This window comes from Oncorhynchus mykiss, chromosome 10, assembly GCF_013265735.2.
Source record: "Oncorhynchus mykiss isolate Arlee chromosome 10, USDA_OmykA_1.1, whole genome shotgun sequence".
Lineage (NCBI taxonomy): Eukaryota > Metazoa > Chordata > Actinopteri > Salmoniformes > Salmonidae > Oncorhynchus > Oncorhynchus mykiss.
In genome coordinates, this window is record NC_048574.1 from 50,526,504 (window position 1) to 50,546,499 (window position 19,996).

Consider the following 19,996-nt stretch of genomic DNA (forward strand, 5'->3'; position numbering starts at 1 on the left):
TTTGACAGTGGGGATGGTGTGTTCAGCTGTGTTGCTTTTACGCCAAACATAACGTTTTGCATTGTTGCCAAAAAGTTCAATTTTGGTTTCATCTGACCAGAGCACCTTCTTCCACATGTTTGGTGTGTCTCCCAGGTGGCTTGTGGCAAACTTTAAACAACACTTTTTATGGATATCTTTAAGAAATGGCTTTCTTCTTGCCACTCTTCCATAAAGGCCAGATTTGTGCAATATACGACTGATTGTTGTCCTATGGACAGAGTCTCCCACCTCAGCTGTAGATCTCTGCAGTTCATCCAGAGTGATCATGGGCCTCTTGGCTGCATCTCTGATCAGTCTTCTCCTTGTATGAGCTGAAAGTTTAGAGGGACGGCCAGGTCTTGGTAGATTTGCAGTGGTCTGATACTCCTTCCATTTCAATATTATCGCTTGCACAGTGCTCCTTGAGATGTTTAAAGCTTGGGAAATCTTTTTGTATCCAAATCCGGCTTTAAACTTCTTCACAACAGTATCTCGGACCTGCCTGGTGTGTTCCTTGTTCTTCATGATGCTCTCTGCGCTTTTAACGGACCTCTGAGACTATCACAGTGCAGGTGCATTTATACGGAGACTTGATTACACACAGGTGGATTGTATTTATCATCATTAGTCATTTAGGTCAACATTGGATCATTCAGAGATCCTCACTGAACTTCTGGAAAGAGTTTGCTGCACTGAAAGTAAAGGGGCTGAATAATTTTGCATGCCCAATTTTTCAGTTTTTGATTTGTTAAAAAAGTTTGAAATATCCAATAAATGTCATTCCACTTCATGATTGTGTCCCACTTGTTGTTGATTCTTCACAAAAAAATACAGTTTTATATCTTTATGTTTGAAGCCTGAAATGTGGCAAAAGGTCGCAAAGTTCAAGGGGGCCGAATACTTTCGCAAGGCACTGTATATACCACAGCTGTTAGCCAATCAGCATTCAGGGCCCGAACCACCCAGTTTATAATTATTTATTTGTGCTGCCAACCTGGACAGGAAACACACCTCCTAAACCTAGTAAATGTTCTATTAGATATATATATATATATATATACATTTTCGGTTTTATTGGTGACTCACTCTTTGATAGTATGCACATCTCTCTCATGGTGTGGCTTTAAAATATTTATTTTATTATTCTGGAGAAAAAAATCTAGCCAGAACATTACTGTTTTCAGCATCTGAATATATTTTACCAGGTTCAGTACTGGCAGCACTGTATTTTGTCATTCACCGGAGCCAAAATGATGTCTACTGCGTCATAATTAAGAACGATTAATTCATTTTTCCTTACGTTTCTTCAATGGTGTTGTTGCAGGGGAGGAACGAAAAGACGCATCCTTTCACTCCTATTTTGTTGAAAAAGGCGTAGACCACAAGTTTAATGACGTCTTACATACCCAATAAAATATCACAATGGGTGTGGCCAACATTGAACGATAGTCCCCTTCTGCAATCAAAACTGTACTTTCCAGATCACGTTGTGGTACCTAAAACATTTTTTTGCGGCGTATTCGCCCTTTGTGACAATGTCGGCAGATTATGAAGAGAGGTAAAGAGCCCAGCTATTTTTTTTTATTATAACCAGTAATACTTTGATATGATAACACTGTCAGTCCAGCAATTCCGTGATTCCCCCCCCCCCCCCCCCCCCCCCGTTATAAAATGCAGCATGCAATTTTATCTAGCTTTGCGTTAGCGATTTCCTTGTGCTGTCGTTTTAGTGCAACGTTAGCAACTGTAAACTAGCTTCTGGTAGTCTGGTTGGAGTTGCTAGCCATGTCTCTAACGCCAAGCCGTTTGCACATTTTATCACGTTATAACGTGTTAACTAGCTAGTTAGCGAATATTGTGCCATGAATTGTACACACTGATTTGCTGGTCAGCTCGCGAATTGACTGACTTTGAAGGCGAACTGCTAATCAGTTCACTAAAATAGTTAGCTAACGTTAGCTATAATTTGGCAGGCGAACACCAGACAGAGGTTGCGGGGAAATGGTGGCCTGTCTCACCACCAGCGAGCCCCGCAATCGTGCACAAATTATGTTCTGCCCCAGTGAGTGTCTTTAGTCATGTTTAGCTACATTAGCTAACGGACGTTGTCTAACAATCCCAGAACTCGAGATAATTTGCGAGATAATTTTGTGTCTAGCGTTAGCTGGCTAACGTTAACGTTACATTTCTTAGCTACCCCAAATGTTAACGTTATGTGTACGAGCTTGTACAAAATGGAAGGATTTGCTATCGGATAGGGCATTTGATTGACCGTTGCTAGTATTTTGTCTAATTCCAGCTAAATTAGTATGGTTATCCCTGCTGAATGTGTAGTAGTGCCGTTTTGCTAGCTAGCTACTAGTAGTAGGCTAGGCGTTTAATCACGGGGTTTTAATTTCCACTGACGTTAGCGCATAGCCAGCGAACCCCCACCAATTTTGTTATCCACAATGACCACTCGTGCTGTTCTCTTCAAAACCTCTTAACACAATAAACTGTATTTGTATTGGCGTGTTTAAATCGTCTGCATTGGGAAGACGTGATCAAATGTATCAGAAAACACGTTTCCATCCACCGTTTTTATGTGAGTAAAGTCATAAAAAGTGTGATGGAAACAGGAAGTGTTGGTACAATGTTATAAATGTCAACAGACGACCAATATTTTTGTGTCTACAAAATGTATCATGTGACGAATTGCGGTGGAAACGTTTCTTTTCACAATTGTTGTTAGAATAACCATGTGTAGGTACATTTCAGGGGTTATGGTTCTGTCACTGTGTACGGTTACATGCACACCGTGAGATTATTGTGGATAGTCAGATTAATATAATATTTCGATTAAAACGTTTACATGCTTTGCAAGAACGATTTCCCTAATAATCCTATTTACATGGACACGTCTTTTCAGATTTTCATGATGGATGCTGGTGCAAATAAACGTTCTACAACAGTGACCATGCTATTTTTGGGAAGCATATTTGATTGAGTTTAGACATAAAGTTTGTATGTGAAACTACTTCTAACATGCTGTCTAGATGGGGCGTGCGTGCGTGCGCATGTTGAGTTTGTCCACACCAGACGCGATCAGGACACACAGGTTGAAATATCAAAACGAACTCCGAACAAACTATATTAATTTGGAGACAGGTCGAAAAGCATTAAACATTCATGGCAATTTAGCTAGTTTGCTGTTGCTAGCTCATTTGTCCTGGGATATAAACATTGGCATGTTATTTTACCTGAAATGCACCAGGTCCTCTACTCCGACAAGTAATCCACAGATAAAAGGGTAAACCAAGTTAGTTTCTAGTAATCTCTCCTCCTTCAGTCTTCTTTGGACTTCATATGGCGGTTGGCAACGAACTTTAATGTGCATTACCACCCAACTGGACTTGAGTGTGGACCTCAGTAAATATTTCAATCACCCATGTGGTTACATGCTCCTAAAAACCAATAAGGAGATGAGAGGGGCAGGATTTGCAGCGCATGAAGCATCACAAATAGAACCAAGTTTCTATTGTAGTGCCTGGCAACGCGGATGCTCGTTGATGCGCGGAGCAATTTAGAAGCAATGATTGAATAACATGTATGTGTACATTTATTTTGCAACACTCGCGCACATAACGTGAGCTGTGTGGTCTTACATCATACATTGGGTGTTTCTCAAAATGCATGTTACTGTGCTACAAGCATGCAAATTGGAGCACTGGAGGGTTGGAGAATGAGTCCAAATCAAAATGGGTGAAACGGAGCATGGAGGGCAGTTCTCTAATGCATACTCCGTTTGTCCCTAATTTGAAGTTTGCATCGTTGCACGCTTCATCGGAAAGTATGCAAAGAATTATGACACAACCGCGTAAAAAACAAGGCAAAATTTCTTGATATCGGTGGTGCCATTATTTGAGCTGAAAGCGAGATAAAATATACTCTGACTAAGGAATGAAACGTTGCCTATTCACATCTCATATGATGCCGGTGGGGCTTACCCCAATTAGTCGAATGGTCATCGATTGGTAGTTTGGCTGTTGGTCGACTGAGATTGTTTTAGTTGAGCTGTAACAAATATATGTATCTATGTATATGTATGTACAGTGGGGAAAAAAGTATTTAGTCAGCCACCATTGTGCAAGTTCTCTCACTTAAAAAGATGAGATAGGCCTGTAATTTTCATCATAGGTACACTTCAACTATGATAGACAAAATGAGAAAAAAAATCCAGAAAATCACATTGTAGGATTTTTTATGAATTTATTTGCAAATTATGGTGGAAAATAAGTATTTGGTCAATAACAAAACTTTATCTCAATAATTTGTTATATACCCTTTGTTGGCAATGACAGAGGTCAAACGTATTGCAGATTCAGTCTTCCCAGCCTGGTACAGGCCTCTCTCATCTTTTTAAGTGGGAGAACTTGCACAATTGGTGGCTGACTAAATACTTTTTTGCCCCACTGTATATATACATATACATATATGTATGTGTGTGTGTATATATATATATATATATATATATATATATATATATATATATATATACAGTGCCTTGCGAAAGTATTCGGCCCCCTTGAACTTTGCGACCTTTTGCCACATTTCAGGCTTCAAACATAAAGATATAAAACTGTATTTTTTTGTGAAGAATCAACAACAAGTGGGACACAATCATGAAGTGGAACGACATTTATTGGATATTTCAAACTTTTTTAACAAATCAAAAACTGAAATATTGGGCGTGCAAAATTATTCAGCCCCTTTACTTTCAGTGCAGCAAACTCTCTCCAGAAGTTCAGTGATGATCTCTGAATGATCCAATGTTGACCTAAATGACTAATGATGATAATACAATCCAGCTGTGTGTAATCAAGTCTCCGTATAAATGCACCTGCACTGTGATAGTCTCAGAGGTCCGTTAAAAGCGCAGAGAGCATCATGAAGAACAAGGAACACACCAGGCAGGTCCGAGATACTGTTGTGAAGAAGTTTAAAGCCGGATTTGGATACAAAAATATTTCCCAAGCTTTAAACATCCCAAGGAGCACTGTGCAAGCGATAATATTGAAATGGAAGGAGTATCAGACCACTGCAAATCTACTAAGACCTGGCCGTCCCTCTAAACTTTCAGCTCATACAAGAAGAAGACTGATCAGAGATGCAGCCAAGAGGCCCATGATCACTCTGGATGAACTGCAGAGATCTACAGCTGAGGTGGGAGACTCTGTCCATAGGACAACAATCAGTCGTATATTGCACAAATCTGGCCTTTATGGAAGAGTGGCAAGAAGAAAGCCATTTCTTAAAGATATCCATAAAAAGTGTTGTTTAAAGTTTGCCACAAGCTACCTGGGAGACACACCAAACATGTGGAAGAAGGTGCTCTGGTCAGATGAAACCAAAATTGAACTTTTTGGCAACAATGCAAAACGTTATGTTTGGCGTAAAAGCAACACAGCTGAACACACCATCCCCACTGTCAAACATGGTGGTGGCAACATCATGGTTTGGGCCTGCTTTTCTTCAGCAGGGACAGGGAAGATGGTTAAAATTGATGGGAAGATGGATGGAGCCAAATACAGGACCATTCTGGAAGAAAACCTGATGGAGTCTGCAAAAGACCTGAGACTGGGACGGAGATTTGTCTTCCAACAAGACAATGATCCAAAACATAAAGCAAAATCTACAATGGAATGGTTCAAAAATAAACATATCCAGGTGTTAGAATGGCCAAGTCAAAGTCCAGACCTGAATCCAATCGAGAATCTGTGGAAAGAACTGAAAACTGCTGTTCACAAATGCTCTCCATCCAACCTCACTGAGCTCGAGCTGTTTTGCAAGGAGGAATGGGAAAAAATGTCAGTCTCTCGATGTGCAAAACTGATAGACATACCCCAAGCGACTTACAGCTGTAATCGCAGCAAAAGGTGGCGCTACAAAGTATTAACTTAAGGGGGCTGAATAATTTTGCACGCCCAATTTTTCAGTTTTTGATTTGTTAAAAAAGTTTGAAATATCCAATAAATGTCGTTCCACTTCACGATTGTGTCCCACTTGTTGTTGATTCTTCACAAAAAAATACAGTTTTATATCTTTATGTTTGAAGCCTGAAATGTGGCAAAAGGTCGCAAAGTTCAAGGGGGCCGAATACTTTCGCAAGGCACTGTATATGACTTTTTATATGAATTTTTCCCTCATCAATCTACACATACCCCATAATGACAAAATTAAAACAGGTTAAGAAATTGTAGCCAATTTATTTAAAAAAACTGATATCAAATTTTACATAAGTATTCAGAACCTTTACTCAGTACTTTGTTGAACCACCTTTGGCATCGATTACAGCCTCGAGTCTTCTTGGGCATGATGCTACAAGCTTGGCACACCTGTATTTGGGAAGTTTCTCCCATTCTTCTCTGCAGATCCTCTCAAGCTCTGTCAGGTTGAATGGGGAGGGTTGCTGCACAGCTATTTTCAGGTCTCTCCAGAGATGTTTGATCGTGTTGAAGTCCGGGCTGGGCCACTCAAGGATATTCAGAGACTTGTCCCGAAGCCATTCCCGCATTGCCTTGGCTGTGTGCTTAATGTTGTTGGTGAACCTTTGCTCCAGTCTGAGGTCCTGTCTCTGTACTTCGCTCTGTTCGTTGTTCCCTTGATCCTGACTAGTCTCCCAGTCCCTGCCGCTCAAAAACATCCCCACAGCATGATGCTGCCATCACCATAGTGATGGTGCCAGGTTTCCTCCAGATGTGACACTTGGCTTTCAGGCCAACGAGTACAATCTTGGTTTCTTCAGACCAGAGAATCCTTAACTTTTTTCATATTTTGTTACGTTACAGCCTTATTCAAAAATGAATTACATAATATTTCCTCATCAATTTATACACAATACCTCAAAATGACAAAGTGAAAACAGGTTTTTAGATTTTTTTGCACATTTTTAATTAAATAAAAATTAAATAAAAATTGAAATACTTTATTTAAGTACCTATGCTATGATACTCAAAATTGAGGCCGGTGCATCCTGTTTCCATTGATCATTCTCTTTTCTTTTTTTTTTTACCCCTTTTTCTCCCCAATTTCGTGGTATCCAATTGTTGTAGTAGCTACTATCTTGTCTCATCGCTACAACTCCCGTATGGGCTCGGGAGAGACGAAGGTTGAAAGTCATGCGTCCTCCGATACACAACCCAACCAGCCGCACTGCTTCTTAACACAGCGCGCATCCAACCCGGAAGCCAGCCGCACCAATGTGTCGGAGGCTACACCGTGCACCTGGCAACCTTGGCTAGCGTGCACTGCGCCCGGCCCGCCACAGGAGTCGCTGGTGCACGATGAGACATGGACATCCCTACCGACCAAGCCCTCCCTAACCCGGACGACGCTAGGCCAATTGTGCGTCACCCCACAGACCTCCCGGTCGCGGCCGTTTACGACAGAGCCTGGGCGCGAACCCAGGGACTCTGATGGCACAGTACAGTCACGGAGAGATCTGTATATTGGCCTTTCGGGCCAACGGAGCTCTTAAAGGGACATTGGTGTCTTAGAAGGACAGTGGCATACTTTGTATTGTGTTCACCCATAACATTTTAAATTCATTCAAGGTTTATAAAAAATATGCCCACTCAATATAACATTAGGTTAGAAAAACAATAATCCAAACCCCATGTCTCTACCATTTATGGTTAAAAAGTTAGAATATTTACAATGAGAATACTTTACAATTGTTTTGCGAATAATAATAATAATAATAATAAGGATGTTTCCAATGAGGTAAATGCAGATAGACAAGCCTCCTTTTCAAGCCTGCCGGTAGGCCTATGTATTTATAGCCCTTATTTTGCGTCATCACGCAACGCCTTGTATCTGATGGAAACACACTTCTGGTGGGGAAATACAAAAAAAAGGTAATGCACATTTTCTGAGGTTCTATCTGGACCTCGACACATTTCTCATAAATAATTGTTAAATTAAATACTGATGAAGCAACCCTTTTTTTCAATGTAGACATACAGCACAGCTTGGAAGGTCCCAGACAGTGCCCCATACTTGTCCAATCGCGTGCGTTACTTAAATCACTTCACGAAACTCAGCCAATCAAAGCAAATGTTTACAATGACTCTTCACAGTGGAGACTGATGTTAGGAGACTGATGTTGTCATAGAGAGAGACCGCAAGAGAAGCAAAGGCGGAAGCGAGAGGAGAAATTATAGAATGGCGTACGCAAAAGTCAGGAAAGTCGATACAGAAAATGGAGCTTTCAAAGAGGAGTGGACAGACAAATATGCCTTTATCCTTCCCGCAGCGAGTGTCCAACCACTCTGCCTGATATGTTCAGCGACTGTGATTCTAATAAAAAGTGCCAACGTGAAGCGCCACTATGAGACAAAGCACGATCTTTTGAGCAAAAATATCCACAGCAGTCTGAGTTGAGGGTACGCAAAATAAACAAACTCAAAGCCCAGTATGATCGGTCCACCAGAGTCCTCTCCCATGCATTCACTGCCCAACAACGTGCAAGTGAATGTTAACTAAAAATAGCTTGGATTTTGGGTCAACACCAAAATCCGTTTTAATGATGGGGGAGTGGCGACGGAGTGCACGAATGCTGTTGCTGAAACTTTACGAGCTGTGTGAAAAAATCAAGAAAATCCCAATGTCGTGTACAACAACAGCAAGAAAGAGTGAAATACAAGCAGAGGATGTATTAACACAGCATGATGAAGCTATTCGGAGTGCACCACGCAGAGCATTAGCTGTTGATGAATCTACTGATGTGAGTGATAAGGCCCAGCTTCTGGTGTATGTTAGATTTTACCACACAGAGAAGACAAAATTCTGCGAAGACCTGTTAGGTGTAACACCACTCGAGACACATACAAGAGGAAAGGACATATCCATGGCCATAAAGGACATGCAGAGAAAGAGGGGAATAGATCTAAAACAAGTATTCTCTATCACCTCAGATGGGGCCCCTACCATGATAGGAAGAGAGAGGGGAGCTGTGGCACGGCCGAAAGAGGAAAACCCTGACCTCGCAGCAATCTGTCGGAAGAGTATGCTGAAGTGATGAATACAATGATGAAATTAACATTAACTAACATTAACTTCCTCAGGGCATCCCCATCTCATCAGCATCGCCTGCTGAGAGAATTCATGAAAGAAGTTGAGGCAAATGCAAAGACCTACTGCTGCACAACAACGTAAGATGGCTCAGTAAAGGCAGGGTGTTGAAACGCTTTTGGTCCATTCGAAAGGAAATAACAGCTTTCCTAGTACAGCTCAAGAGTCAGAAGGCAACACAGTTTTCACTTTTTTTGCAAGACGAGCAAAATGGATATGGTTGCTTTTTTGGTAAACACCACGTCACACTTTAATGAGCTCAACAGGGCTAGAACAATTAAGTTTGTGATTTGATGACATCTGTCCTCTCCTTCCAGAAGGAACTGAAATTGTTCAATGAAGATCTTCAAGAAGACTGTGCACACTTCTCAAAAGTGCAGAAACAGATTCAGGGTGAGAGAGATGCTTCTCCTCATGTTGACTTCATAGATAAAGCTGATTGGAAACTTCAGCAATCGCTTTGACAGCTTCAGCCTTAGATAGCATTTCCTTCTAATTGAGAATCCATTCATCATCACAGATGTCAGGGGATTTTCAAAGGAGGTGACACAGACCTTCAAGTGGGCACATGTTGGATCTCTACAGATGGAACTGATTGATCTGCAAGCAAATGTTGCACTAAGAGAGCACTTTCAACTAACTGATCATGACGCTTTCTGGCTGCAGGCTGTGTCTGAGACTGTTCTCCCTGGTCTAACCAAAGTAGCACTACACACCTTGACCATGTTTGGCACCACATACAGTTGTGAGTCTTCTATCTCCACTATGAACATCATTAACAATAAGTACCGTTCTAGACTCACCAATGAGCACCTACATACAGTATGTGCATGACAATGGCAACTGACTCCATTCCAGCCAAGGTTCAAATGACTGGCAGGGCAAGCAAAAGCCTATTTCTCTCACTAAAGAAGAGAGGTGGGAGAGAGTTGTAAAGATACATATTAAACCTGTGGCTTCTTATTTGTTCAAAAATCAAAGCACTGTTTTCAGAAACAGGCACTTTAAAAAAAAAAATGTTGTGAAGATGCGGCCTTGTTTTGCTTGAAGTGAAAACATTTGTGATAGGCCTACTTTTATTTATGATTACGCTGCATATTTGTTTTACCTGTTTAAAGTGTCTACATTGAAAATGTGCAATAAATATTGTTGAATTGTTATTGAAATGTAGTACTTTGTTTATTAGCTATACATATACAAGAACTACATATGCCCCCAAAACATAGCGCACGTTAGACATTTTAATGGTTTGGACCTGTTGTGAATCACTGGACCTCTTTGAATTCTGATTGTGCACGCACCACTGCTTTATGTAATGACAAGATCCGTCTTATCTGTGCCCTAACAATGGGAGTCGTTGGGGGAAAGTCAGGCGGAAGGAGGTGAGATCAGGCATGAACATTCTAGCCAATGAGAGGGCAGATAACGCTTGTGCACAACAGACAACTACGATATAAAATATTTTTTCTCAAAGTTGCGGAGATGCCATGTGCGTCCACTTATATCAGTACGTTCATAACAAACTAAACATTACGAAACGTATATTAGATCAAATAAGCCTCACTTAGCAAATTAGTAATAAAAAATATTGTTGACCATATCTGACACTCATAGACCTCCATAAAAAATAAAATCCCCAATTGGTCTGCGTATCGCTGTATTTTCACATTGACAGATTGATGGGAGTGGAGCTTCTTGCTTCATCTCGTCCTCAGAATGTATCACGCAAGTTAGGTGTGTGCCCCAGCTTTTGCATTGCTGTTTGTCAGCAACGATATGCAAGTTTATTGAACATGGCTGCCTCAATGCAATCATTGTAATGAGCCAATCACATTCTGGCAGACCCCTTATAGATTTTTGGTCAGAAATGTTTTTTTTCCCCCAATATATCATTATATTTAGCAAATGTATGCAAAATGACATGTATCCTAAAGTATCAACATTTAACGTTTTCCTACAGAGACCTCTCCAACAGAGACAATGGCCCAGAGGGCATGGAGCCAGATGGCATCATTGAGGTAAGTGTTTGTGTGTGTGTGTGTGTGTCAAGCTACACTTTGTTAAATGTTGGATAAAGGACATGTTGCATTGTTAAATATCGAATGGCATGTTGTCTAATGGAATGGAAGAAAAGATGCATGAATCTCACACTTGTTTTTTTTTGTCTCCGCTGGCAAAAAAAACAGTACTGGGGTTTGTGTATAAGAAGTACAGTACTGGGGTGCTATTTATACTGACCGTGCTCTACAATCATTTTTTTCTCTCCACAGAGTAACTGGAATGAGATCGTGGACAGCTTCGATGAGATGGCCCTGCGTGAGACTCTCCTGAGAGGAATCTATGCCTATGGTTTTGAGAAACCGTCTGCCATTCAGCAGAGGGCCATCCTCCCTTGTATCAAGGGTAAGTACAAGCTTCCTAAAGTATAAACTCACACACACAGGATATAACCTCTGCATGTTGTTTATTTTGTTCACGTTTCAGTCAGACCTTTTTCAAGATGGGTATAAGCTAAGGTTCCAAAATGCCTATTAATGTGTTGATTCTTGAACATTGCTTCTTGCTTCAAGATGATCTAGCCTAAATTGTCGCTGACTGAAGTTGCATGAGCATCTATACTTACTTACTTAAAAATTGTATTTAAAAAAACATTTAACCTTTATTTAATTACTTAATCGTCTTAATTCCTGTGTCGAACATAAGGTTTTCTTGAGAGATCATACTATACTGGCTTTTATTTATTCCAGAGTATCCTACTGGTGAGGTTTGGAGACCTTCTCAATCTTGCCTTTCATTTTTTATTATTTTCATGCAAGTTAATGATTAAGCGGACACATTTCCTAAGCTTCAAAACAGAGTGACCCAAATGCCTTTAAAGCGTATCCTTGGTCTTAGCAACTAGGAACCAAATGGGATGAAACGGGTAGGGACCTACCTGAATTTGTCCAATAAGAAACACTTGTTTTTGTTTTCTGTTACAAAATGTTTTGCTACAGTGTGAACAAATTAATTTTAATTTCCCACCAGGTTATGATGTCATTGCGCAGGCCCAGTCAGGCACAGGGAAGACTGCCACGTTCGCCATCTCCATCCTCCAGCAGATTGATATCGAGCTGAAGGGCACCCAGGCCTTGGTCCTCGCTCCCACCCGAGAGCTGGCTCAGCAGGCAGGTTGCACAAACATTAAATTGGCCTAAAAACAGTTAACTGTGAATGCAACTCCTGCACCCTTTACACAGTCGCACCGATGCTGTACCATGGTGCCTCTGGTATTTTAATATGACATGGTCCTTTCCAGTACGGTTCTAGCAACTATGGTGGACCAGACCAGCACGGTAAAGCGTGGCTCGGCTCTGCTCCATAGTGTGACTCAAACCATGTACTATATTGTACCATCTCTGTCTCTGGGAATGAAAGTGTCTTTGAGTGGCACTGAGTGTTATATCTGACAAGGGGAAACGGACAATGCCATATTCATCCCAGCCGACTCGGTGCTGGTTCATGCTAAGAGCACAAACTCATAACTGAGTTGCAAAAATCTGATTCCTTATGAAGATTGTTGCTTGCCAAATTAATACAAATTTGTATGAAAAAGCTAAAAGTATCTTGACCATGGAATTACCTCGACTAAGAACATATGGAATAGAATTGTAATGTGGGTCTTCGTGAGTATTGTGTGCATGTAAATGTAGTAAAATGTGTGCCAGAGGGGGAGCTTTCTCTTGCCACTGTGCTTCTGCTTGCTCTCTGGGGTCTTGGCTGTGTTACTCTAAAAGCACTTTGTGACAACTGCGGATTTGAAAAAGGGTTTTAATAAATTGTATTGACTCCCTCTCCTCTTCAATAGATCCAGAAGGTGATCCTGGCCCTCGGTGACTACATGGGAGCCTCCTGCCATGCCTGTATTGGCGGCACAAACGTCCGTAACGAGGTGACAAAGCTCCAGGCTGAGGCTCCGAACATAGTGGTTGGAACGCCAGGACGCGTGTTTGACATGTTGAACCGCAAGTTCCTCTGTGAGTAATGTCCTCAGGGTCTTTGTTTACTTTTGTGTTATTCTGCATTAATTATCTTTTTTTTGTAACCAGATTTGTATAGATATCTTCTTGCGACTAGGGGGCGATATTTACATTTTTGGATGAAAAACGTTCCCGTTTTAAACAAGATATTTTGTCACGAAAAGATGCTCGACTATGCATATAATTGACAGCTTTGGATAGAAAACACTCTGACGTTTCCAAAACTGCAAAGATATTGTCTGTGAGTGCAACAGAACTGATGTTACAGGCAAAACCCAGATAAAAATCCAATCAGGAAGTGCCGCATTTTTTGAAACCGCCTCATGCCAATGACTCCTTATATGGCTGTGAATGAGCTACGAATTAGCTTACGTTTTCTGCGTATTCCCCAGGTGTCTACAGCATTGTGACGTCTTTTTACGCATTTCCGTTGAAGAATAGCCGTAAGGGACCATATTTTCATGAATAGGAAAAGTTTCTAGGGGTATTTATGTCCGCTGCGTTATGCTAATTCGTTTGAGGCTATGATTACACTCCCGGATCCGGGATTGCTAGTCGCAAAAGGATAACAATAGATTGGAATTGGATTTGTTTCCCAAAGAACAGAATCAGAACAGCAAACGAAAGTGATTTATACTGTTCCGGAACAGAACGGTTATTTTAAAAGCATGGGTACTGGTTAACCCTGTAGGTCTAAGCCCTTAGATCGCAATATCTACTATGCTAACATATGAAATTGTTTTAAGATAATCATAAAATTTATAATTTAGCCATTTGATTTGGAATTTTAGGACCTCTGTACGTATAGAAAATATATATTTCATGAAACATTGAATTTAGACTTTACTGCTATAACCCATAGAAACACTTTGAATAACACCATTCATAAATGGCAAAACACAAAGTAAAAAAATAAATAATAAAAACACGGTTTTGAAGTGTTTTTTTAACCTTTTGGCACATTTTACCCCCTAATGCACTTTTTGCAATTTTTACAGCCCGGTACTGGCGTAGAGCAGAACAACCGACACCTTCTTGTTTGTGAGAGTCCCCTTTTGATATTGGTGGCATATTAGTTTGTAGCTCCAACGGTTCAGTCTGGACAGTCAGTTTTTTGAGAAGACCTCTTCGAAATGAGGACATCCGCGACAGAGTTCAGACAACTGCCGTAAAGCTTGTGGATATCATTGACCCAAACAACAGAGACTGTCGTGTTCGTGGGAATCTCCACTTTCGTTATTGGGGACATATTAGGTTTTACAGTTGTGAAGCACGGGTGCATCAATTGACTCCAGTTTTTTTTAAATAATGTTATTTTACGTTCTCAAGCATTTTTTTCAGTCCCCCAAAAAAACGCAACAAAGTGCCTATGCAAAGCCCACACTTTGCCACTCAGAAATGTATTCCCGTGTCTGCCTGCCTGCCCGCCAGCTGAAAATCTTTTCCAGCTTCTGTGCGTGTAGACAACCTGCCCCTACCCCTCCAAAGCATAGTCTCGTAGCCTATTAACGTTTCAAGCGTGATTCAGAAACGAGGTGAGAGATTTTTAATTTGAGAATAGATTAACCTATTCAATGCTAGTTAAGGATACTATCGTTTTCATGTTTCACATTGGATTTATAAACTACAAAAAGGTAAGACTTGTTTTAAATTAAAATTCTGGTGCTACTCTGCACACACATGCTTGCTTGCTAGCTAGCTGGTCCAACGTTAAGCCAACTCTGAAGTTCAAAGACATTCAAAATTCCTTCATAGAAGCTGCTCCTGCGTTAGTATAATTGTATAAATGCTTGTCACAACAACAACATCCACAGCACTTCAAGCCTCTTCCTCCACCCTCTCTCGCTCTCTCCCCACCCACAACATTTCTGGCACATCTCGCACCCTACACTCATCTGTCCAATGCATGTAAATAGCTTGCCTGCTCCATAGCAATTAAGCTGCTCTATCCCCACTGATTGGTAAGGTAATGTAATGGCAAACTAAATGTTTAAAAAAATTGATATTTCACAAGTTTAAAAAGGAACTGAAAGGAACGATATAAACATACTTTTTTTGCGTTCGAACCGGTTCAGATCTTTATTTTACTGGTTGGAACAGTGGAACGGAACGAACAAAATAATTGTTCTGTCCAGAACGAAACGATTGGAAAATAATCTTAATTCTAACCCCTGGAGATAACATAACTGTTTGTCATACTTTTCTCAAGTTGTTGTTTACATCAGTATGTTTTATTAAATTATTTGTTTACTGAATGGAGTATTGGGATTGGACTATTTTGTGTTCAAGTTGTCTGAACTAAGTGCTCATCTTCCCCCTACAGCTGCTAAGTACATCAAGATGTTTGTCCTGGACGAGGCTGATGAGATGTTGAGCCGGGGTTTCAAGGACCAGATCTATGAGATTTTCCAGAAGCTCGGCACCAGCACACAGGTAAGAGGACCACACGCACAAGTAAGGGCACAGACTGTCAAACAGTCCGTTAGAAAGCTATGATCATGACAAAATTGCGCCGACAGACACGGTCACCCTGTTATTTCTTATATTTCTTATATTATTTGCACAGAATGTTTGTAGTATTATTTCCTACAGCCGAAAATAACTTTTGGACATTCGATCGGTGGCCACTTCTCTGACCTGGATCCTTCCCGAGGCAGCCCCATTCATCCTTGGTGTTACACCAAACCGTTGACATTGGAGGAGAGGGAGAAGTGGGGTTCTAATCAGGCTCAGTCGGCGAGAAAATCATCCATTGCTTCAGAGTATATTACTTGCTAACGAGCTCAGGGCGAGGATCTTCTTTCAGTGAGACATAAGGGACTGTAACATACTCAGTTTTACAGAATCATGGCTGTATGGATTTATTGTCTCCATACAGCCAGCGGGGTTCTCTGTTCATTGCGAGGACAGGAAGAAATAACCATTTGGTAAAAACAAAGGTGGAGGGGTATGTCTCATGATTTAACAACTCATGGTGTGATTGTGGTAACGTACACCAACTCAAGGCCTTTTGTTCTCCCGATCTGGTATACCTGACCATTAAATGCCAACCGCATTACCTTCAGAGAGAAATTTATTGGTTTATTTGGTTATTTGGTTCACTGTCATGCATATTCCCCCAAGCAATGGCTCTCAAGGAACTACACCGGACTTTGTGCAAACTAGAAACCGCATATCCCGAGGCCACATTTATCGTAGCTGTTGACTTTAATAAAGGAAATCTGAGGTAAATGTTTCCAAAATTCTACCAGTACATCTCCTGTGCTACACGTGGAGAGAACAAGGCCTTCCTCCGCCCTCCCTTTGGCAAATCAGATCACACCTCCATCCTGCACTTCCCCACCTATAGACAGGAACTTATGCATGAAGCACCTGTGGTAAGGGCTGTTCAATGTTGGTCTGACCAATCGGAATCTATGCTTCAAGACTGTTTTGATTACTCGGACTGGGAAATGTTTCCGGTTCCCCTCTGGGAATAGTATTGACGTATACACTGACTTGGTGACTGGATTCATCAGGAAGTGCATAGAGTATGTTGTTCCTACTTTGACGATTAGCAATTATCCAAACCAAAAACCTTGGATAGATGGCAGCAATCGCAAAACTGAAAGCGTGAACCACCACATTTAACCACGACACGGTGACTGGGAACATCTATGACCTCCGTAAGGCAAAATTATAATACAGGGACAAAGTGGAGTTGTAATCTAACGGCTCAGACACTAGATGCATGTGTCAGGGACTCCAGACAGATAATCACAGATTATAATGGGAAAGCCAACCACATCGCGAACACCGATGCCTCACTCCTGGGCAAGCTAAACACCTTTTCTTTGCCCATTTTGAGGAAAACAAGCAAATTGGGCTAACAAGGACTGTGTGCTCCCTATATCTGTGGCCAATGTGAGTAAGGCCTTCAAGTGTGTTAAATGATAAGAAAAAGTCATACAATTCCAGGTGAACTTACAATGCAGTATAATGGTCCTGTTACGTTTGTTTGACCGCTAGGGCCAGGCAATGAAGTTATATACTGAACAAAAATATAAATGCAACACGTAAAGTGTTGGTCCCATGAGCTGAAATAAAAGATCCCTGAAACGTTCCATATGCACAAAAAGCTTATTTCGCTCAAATTTTGTGCACAAATGTGTTTAGATCCCTGTTCGTGAGCATTTCTCCTGTGTGAAGATAATCCATCCACTTGATGGGTGTGGCATATCAAGAAGCTGATTAAACAGCATGATCATTACACAGGTCAATATCCAGCAACTTCGCACAGCTATTGAAGATGAGTGGGACAGCATTCCATAGGCCACAATCAACAGCTTGATTAACTCTGTGACGGAGATGTGGTACAGTACCAGTCAAAAGCTTGGACACACCTACTCATTCCAGGGTTTTTCTTTATTTGTACTATTTTCTACATTGTAGAGTAATAATGAAGACATCAAAACTATGAAGTAACACATGGCATAGTGTACAGTAGTAACCAAAAAAGTGTTAAACAAATCCAAATATATTTTCTATTTGAGATTCTTCAAAGTAGCCACCCTCTGCCTTGATGACAGCTTTGCACACTCTTGGCATTCTCTCAACCAGCTTCACCTGGAATGCTTTTCCAAAAATCTTGAAGGAGTTCCCACATGTGCTGAGCACCTGTTGGCTGCTTTTCCTTCACTCTGCGGTCCAACTCATCCCAAACCACCTCAATTGGGTTGAGGTCGGGTGATTGTGGAGGCCAGGTCATCTGATGCAGCACTCCATCACTCTCCTTCTTGGTGAAATAGCCCTTACACAGTCTGGAGGTGTGTTTTGGATCATTGTCCTGTTGAAAAACAAATCATAGTCCCACTAAGCTCAATCCAGATGGGATTGCGTATTATTTCATAGTTTTGATGTCTTCACTATCATTCTACAATGTAGAAAATAAAAACCATGGAATATGTAGGTGTGTCCAAACTTTTGACTGGTACTGTATATGTGACCAACAGAGGCATATCTTTATTTCCAGTCATGTGAAATCCTTTGATTAGGGCCTAATGAATTAATTTCAATTGACTGAGTTCCTTATATGAACTGTAACTTAGTAAACTCCTTGAAATTGTTGCATGTTGGTTTATATTTTTGTTCACTATAAATATAAATGTCTTTGTGTTTAATAAACAAAGTTATTTTTTAGCAGAGTGTTTGATTATTTGATTGACAGTTCTGGTTGCCTATTGATGGACTTTAGTCCCTCTTCAGTGGGCATTCCTTTACAGGCAAGTAAAATGTCCATTCATATCACCAAAGAAGGTTCCATGTCGGCATTTAAAAACTGTAGTGTAGCCTACCCTAACAGACAGATAAACAAACAACACGTTTCAGCCGAGGCTGAAACGTGTAATCAATACAGGCTACAGGTAGCCTACTGTAATTTAATATTAGGCAAAACCGAAGACTGGCCTGAAGACATCGGTTCCATGAATAGACTAGGACAGTGGTCACCAACTTTTTCTGAGTCAAGATCACTTTCGCAGTCAAAAAGCAAGCTGATATCTACTGCTCAGATTTTTTTTTTTTTACATTAACCTCACACAAACAGGTTAGTAGGAATAAGGTTTGGGCAGTAGGTCTAATACATTATCACAGCATATTGGCTATATGATTGGCCTGCCAATATTGTTAATCAGACCATATTACATTTCAAAACTCGAGCTTTGATAACAAAATAGATCAGTTGGTTTAGCACTTGTGAGGCACTGTGGAGCATGAATTGAAATAATTAGCTTTTTATTTTATTTTACTGGACTGATGGTACCTGCATCTGATGGTCAACGAGGTCAAATCACAACGTCAGTGGTCTTCAGGTCGAAAAGTCAAGAGTTTCCGACTTGGAATTCCGACTTGGATGACCGTTCAAAACTATTTTTCCCAACTGCCTCTCACAGTCCCTGCTCTCTCATTCCTTTCCTCTGGTGAGACTGACCAGAGAGAGGGGACACCGTCTTCCACCTGATGGCAAAACTTGAGTCACACCGCATCTGCCTCATGCAGAAATTCATGTTGTTCCTATGACCAAAGAAAGTTAAATATTCCTTAATATTAAAATTTGACACGACGAGCTGCTAATAATAATAAAACGCAGGGCTATCGATACTTGGCTAGTCATTCATTGCAGCCCGAGCGAGTACGGAGAAGCGTGTTTTGTAATAGTGTTGAATAAAAACAGTGACCATGCTGATTATAAACTTAAACATGAACTCACTCAGCTCTTTGCTGTATTCGTTGACAGTCTCTCTGTGGTCATGATTTTAAAAGATATTAAATCTTACGTAGGCTAGTAGCCTATTAAACTTGGCTGTGGCCAGGGTCATGGAAGCTCTGTAGCCACGGTGATTTGAGCAATCGGATTGGGCAGCGCAGTAGGTGCACTCGATTTAGTCACAGAATTGCCGGTCCGCCAGGTATTTTGTCTCATGGGAACGCTTTGCTTTGCAGGACTTTTGAATCAAGTGCACCTACTGGCAACAGCTCAACATGATTTAAATAAAGGAGTGCAAGCCTTTATTGTTCGTTGGCTTTTCTACAGAAATATTTGGTGATCGACTAGGAATGCCTTGAAGATCGACGATCGACCGGTTGGCGACCACTGGATTAGGATATTCTAAATGCAACAGACTGAAGACTGAACACACACTTGCATCCTTAGCAATGAGACAGAGCAAGTAGAGCAGGCAGGCCAGCTTGAGGAAGAGAGAGGCAGAAGCTTGCTCTTATGTTTTGGTAATCTGCATCTCGCAATGTCTTGTCTTGCATGACTTCCAAATTCACCAAGTAGCCTAAAGTTCGCCTCTTCCTCTTTA

The 19,996-nt window shown here is 41.0% G+C and overlaps 1 protein-coding gene across 1 annotated transcript in view; it reads left to right on the top strand.

Moving 5' to 3' along the window:
* Nucleotides 1-1,441: 1,441 nt before the first annotated feature.
* The window catches only part of LOC110534222 (eukaryotic initiation factor 4A-I), a 40,174-nt gene continuing 21,619 nt past the window's right edge, over nucleotides 1,442-19,996 (top strand). The window contains exons 1-6 of the mRNA XM_021618946.2: nucleotides 1,442-1,579; nucleotides 11,093-11,150; nucleotides 11,403-11,535; nucleotides 12,160-12,299; nucleotides 12,980-13,148; nucleotides 15,475-15,584. Of these exons, the coding sequence (XP_021474621.1) occupies nucleotides 1,557-1,579; nucleotides 11,093-11,150; nucleotides 11,403-11,535; nucleotides 12,160-12,299; nucleotides 12,980-13,148; nucleotides 15,475-15,584 (633 nt within the window). The 5' untranslated portion in view covers nucleotides 1,442-1,556. The remainder of the gene's footprint in view (nucleotides 1,580-11,092; nucleotides 11,151-11,402; nucleotides 11,536-12,159; nucleotides 12,300-12,979; nucleotides 13,149-15,474; nucleotides 15,585-19,996) is intronic.